Source organism: Benincasa hispida, chromosome 9 (genome assembly GCF_009727055.1).
Source record: "Benincasa hispida cultivar B227 chromosome 9, ASM972705v1, whole genome shotgun sequence".
NCBI lineage: Eukaryota > Viridiplantae > Streptophyta > Magnoliopsida > Cucurbitales > Cucurbitaceae > Benincasa > Benincasa hispida.
This window is the reverse complement of record NC_052357.1, coordinates 88559579-88564239: the sequence shown is the minus strand read 5'-3', so window position 1 is coordinate 88564239 and position 4661 is coordinate 88559579. Positions and strand designations below refer to the sequence as shown.

Sequence of the window (4661 nt, the reverse complement as noted above, 5' to 3'; positions counted from 1 at the left end):
TTATTTATGTAAAAACATTTATTTTTTATGTATAATAAAGCTATTGCTCTTTTTATTGTATAATTGAACATGTATTTTTTATGTAAGTTCAAAGTTCCAAGTTCAATATCATAAATTTATCGAAACATGCATTTTTTATGTATAATGGTGCTACTGCTATTTTCATTGTATAATTGAACATGTATTTTTTATGTAAGTTCAAAGTTCAAAGTTCAATATCAGAATTTTATTAGAGCATGCATAATTGAGCTACTACTCTTTTCATTGTATCGATGGTATGTAGAACATTATATGGTTCAAGGTTCAAAGTTCAAACATTGAGAGAGCGAGATGTTGAGAGAGAGCGAGATTTTGAGAGGGAGCAAGATTGAAAGAGTATGAAGTTATTGTTTTTTGTTACAAGTATGAAGATTGAGAGAGTATGAAGATTTCTATTATAGAAATACTTCAACTTGTTATTATTTTTTGTTTACAAGATGAAAATATGAAGTATGAAGTGTTACAAGTATGAAGTATGAAAAAATATGAAGTATGTTACAAGTATGAAAAACTATGAAGTATGTTATAAGTATGATGTATGAAAAACGGATCAATGGTATTTATAACAAATGAAATGTTACAAGTTAGTTACAAACTAAACTAGATGAGGGGTGTTTGTGTCTTGGTCTCTGGCATTTTCAGCATGTCGCACGGTTGTAAGCGGTTCGATACAATTTTGGCGGTTATGCCCATAATTCCCACATCGACCACATTTCATTTGTCTGCGAAATTCTCCTCTGGATAGTATTCTTTTCACTCTCCATCGCCCGGTTTGTGGCATAAACTTTGGAGGAAGGATAATCTTTTCTACATATCCAGGAGGTCTTTTCCATTCAGATATGTGACCAAGTGGATTTATAGGCTCCGCATACGTAGTCATTAGAGAGTCCACTATATAAAATCGACTACAAAGACTGTGGATGGGTATATTTCTTTCCTTGGCAGCAACAATGGCATGCAAACACAGGATACCAAGTGAGTCGAATTCCTTACACGTGCATTCCTTCGTGTGAAGATTGACAATACCGTCCAATCGATTATTTCGCACATGCACCTGATAACAATCAATAGGCTCCACTCGATATCGTCTGCCCTTATCAGCCTCACTTGCCAATCTGGTTTCACAGAAGTCAGAGTGCAATGTCATTCGAGATGCCCAGTAATTCCTCCGTTCGTAGACCCACGATTGGAGCATTCCTCTAACATGTTCAATTAAGCATACTATGAGCAATAGTCGATACTCTTTAGTTAAGGAATTGAAACACTCTACACTGTTGGATGTCATGTTATCATATCTTCGTTCTATTTGGTAACCCCGTGCCTACCTCTGAAGACCGATGTCTTCCAAATATTTCGTGACAATACTGTCTCTAAAACTACGAAGTTCGTCTCATTTTGTCTGGAACTCTGTCATGCGAAATGCTCTTGTTAAATCTCTAAATATCCCAACGACTGTGCTATCCTTAATGTTTGTAACCAAATTTTATTCTATATGCCATGTGCACAATCCATGAAATGTTGTGGGAAAAAATGCATGAATAACATTGTTGATTGATACCATCTAATCAGACACAAACACCAGATTATCGGGTTCTCCGATACTGCATTTCAAGTTTGACATAAACCATTTCCATGATCGATTGGTTTCATTGTCCATTATTGCATATGCTAGTGGGTATAATTGATTGTTCCCATCCATAGAAACCACAATCAACATGGTGCCTTTGTATTTTCCTTGCAAGTACGACCCATTAACAATAATACAAGGCCGACAGCTTGTGAAACCTCTAATATAAGGCCCTAATGCCATAAACATATACTTGAAATGCACCTCATCTTCAAGTTCGATCTCAAAGACTGTACCTGGATTCTCTATTTTTAGCGTTTCTCCATAAGTATATAGTATGGAGTATGAGTATTCCGGAGTACCGCTAGTGAGATCATACGCGGCTTCCCTTGCATGCCACGCTTTATCATAACTTATGTTCACGCCATAATCTCTCCTCATATCCTCAACGATATGACAAGGTTTATAAATACGTCCTATTCCCATGAACTTATCTTTTATGAGCTGACCAACGACCGTAGTAGTTGCTTGTCTATGGTCGTAATTCAAAATTCCAATGGAACATGTGTGCAAACTGCAGTACTTTGTGATCTTGAATATATCAGACCCTTCCATTTTGACTGCACGAAGGTGTAACGGATTTGGATGTATGATATAAAGTGCTCACAATGATGCGATACTACTTCTAGTTATGTGTTAATTATGGATGTTCATGTAGTATGCCATGTGTTGTCACAATTTTCCTTACGATAGAACCAAGTGTAATTCCACCGCAAGTTTCTCGGTGTGATCCGAGGTCGAACACGGGAAATGGTTTAGGTTATTGTGGTATGTTCATGGTATATGCGACCAGGTTTTCAATCTTTAAAAATGAGTTTGTACAAGTATATAAATTGCAATAAAATAAAGGAAAGCAGTAAAGATGCGATAAAACATAAAAATACAGTAAACCTAAGCTAGATGTTACAAGATACAGACTTCATGTACAAGATGCTGGGATTAAGGCTGGCTATGAAAGTTATGCAAAAACGTGGGATGTGGCGACCAGTCTTATGAACAGAATAGAAAGAGAAAGACAAATAATATAAACAATGCAAGTTTTTAATCGTATTGAAGCAACAAATACTGTTCCACTCTTCTCTTGGCGTACACCTCTCAGTGATCGGCCAAGCTCCCACATGTCTGTGGTGAAATAGAGACTAACGTAATGAACGCAAGGTTGTTTCCATGTCTGGAAGTACTACTCGCTTTAGTTAACGCACTCTTCTGACCTTCTTTCGAGATCAAAATGACATCTTCACTTCTGCTCTCACAGGTGAAGATACCGTCTAGCATACTTTAGCTAAACGTATCTTATATCTTTTAATATAGATTAAGTTCTTAGTGATTCATATTGCTCATCAGGGGATTAAGAAGACATCATGAAAAAAGTGATTGATAGGTGAACGAAAATAGACAAAAAATGGTAAATGGAATCTATCGAAACATTTAATAGTTCTACTAAGCGTTTGATACATGGTGTGTGAATGAAGAGATAAAGAAAACATGAAATACACAATGAAAGAGAGATAGGACAGATACAAATAAGTGCCAATGTCTTGGCACAGACTTGATGGAGATCTGCTTGCCAGATATGATGGATTTGATGGCAGGAAGAGCTTCCCTCTCAGACTTGCTCCACCGATAGCAGGGATCTTTGCACAGAGTTTCCGATCGGATGTATAGCAGGTTGGATCTGAGATTCACCTCTCGGCCTAATCTCTTATTCTTCCCGGATTTCTTCTCTTAAGCACTCAGCTCAGCCTTTTCTCTCTATAATCTCGCAGCACTTAGCCCCGTATCAAGTAGCATACCTTTTCTCTGAAATCAATGGGGTATTCATAAGTTCAGATCTTTGACTCCGGCCTTGTGGTCCCCACTTGATTGTTATGGTAATTCTGAAGATGGAGGGATATTATTCCTTCTGTTATACAATCAGACCATCAATTATGCACAATCGTTAGTTGTACACGTGTCTCAATCCTCTACTCTTGCGTTGCTCAGCTGCATCTTTCGATCATAGGTTCGCATGTGGTGTTTGTTTTTATTACCGCATGCGGTTGAAGCATAGCTTTGGACCGACTGTCACATTGTGCCATCACTACAGTAATCGTCTCTTCATGGTTAATTAACGGGCGCAATGTGACAGAGATGTGTTGATTAGTCTCTCGTGAGCCTTGAGCGCAAGCGGTGACTTGGTCTCCTACAAAACAGAGTAAGGCTTGTCTTCCATCTTTTTGGTGTTAATGGGTGTAATCGCAAACATTTATAATTATTGCAATACTAGGCTAATTTTCATACAATTGGTGCATAATTACTAACTTTTGGCCGTAATATCTAGATAAGGTGACATAAATAACTTGTATTTCTACAAGTTATCACACCCCCAAATTTAGATATATGCTTGTCCTCAAGCATATCTTCTACCAAGGCAATCATGCTTCATTCCTATCCTATATTTCTGCGATAATTGGTTGCTCCGAATGTCACACTTAGGCACATTACCTGACATCGCACTTTCCTTCTATTCTTGCTAATTCTTAGCAATCTCTACTTTATTCTTCTATGTAACAAAATTCTGCTCAAAGACACTTTTCTAGTATTCAAAATAGAATTTTTCCTTTTTTATCAAAACAACTTGATGTATCTATATGCAGTGAGTAAAACTTTGTGTCATTTATTTACTTAGAGACTGTTGATCATGGTTACACTATTCGTTTTGGCTTGTCCCCACGGGTATCATGCGAACATCCAACTACGGTTGTACGCCAATTTCAACTTTAACTCATGATACTTAGAGGAGTTGTCCCTTGCATTCTTTTATTTTTCTCTTTTTATTTATACTACATTGTACTTGGAAAGCCATCTTCGTTTTAGCTTGCTCCTACGGGTGTCATACGAACATTCAACTACGAGCAGGCTCCTTTCATAACTAAACTCTTATCAGGTTGGGAACAGTTTTGAAATTTTCCCTTGCGCTGACATTGAAGTTTTGCATAACATATTATTTTATTAT

At 37.2% G+C, this 4661-nt stretch overlaps 1 protein-coding gene across 1 annotated transcript; it reads right to left on the bottom strand.

Annotated features, from left to right (window-relative positions):
• Positions 1 to 634: 634 nt before the first annotated feature.
• On the bottom strand, positions 635 to 1324 carry LOC120084980. Its single transcript, XM_039040790.1, has one exon. It carries the CDS (start codon positions 1322 to 1324, stop codon positions 635 to 637), a length of 690 nt encoding a protein of 229 aa, XP_038896718.1.
• Positions 1325 to 4661: the final 3337 nt, after the last annotated feature.

Coding starts and splice junctions, on each gene's coding strand:
- LOC120084980 (XM_039040790.1), bottom strand. CDS start 1,324: ATGACATCCAACAGTGTAGAGTGTTTCAATTCCTTAACTAAAGAGTAT.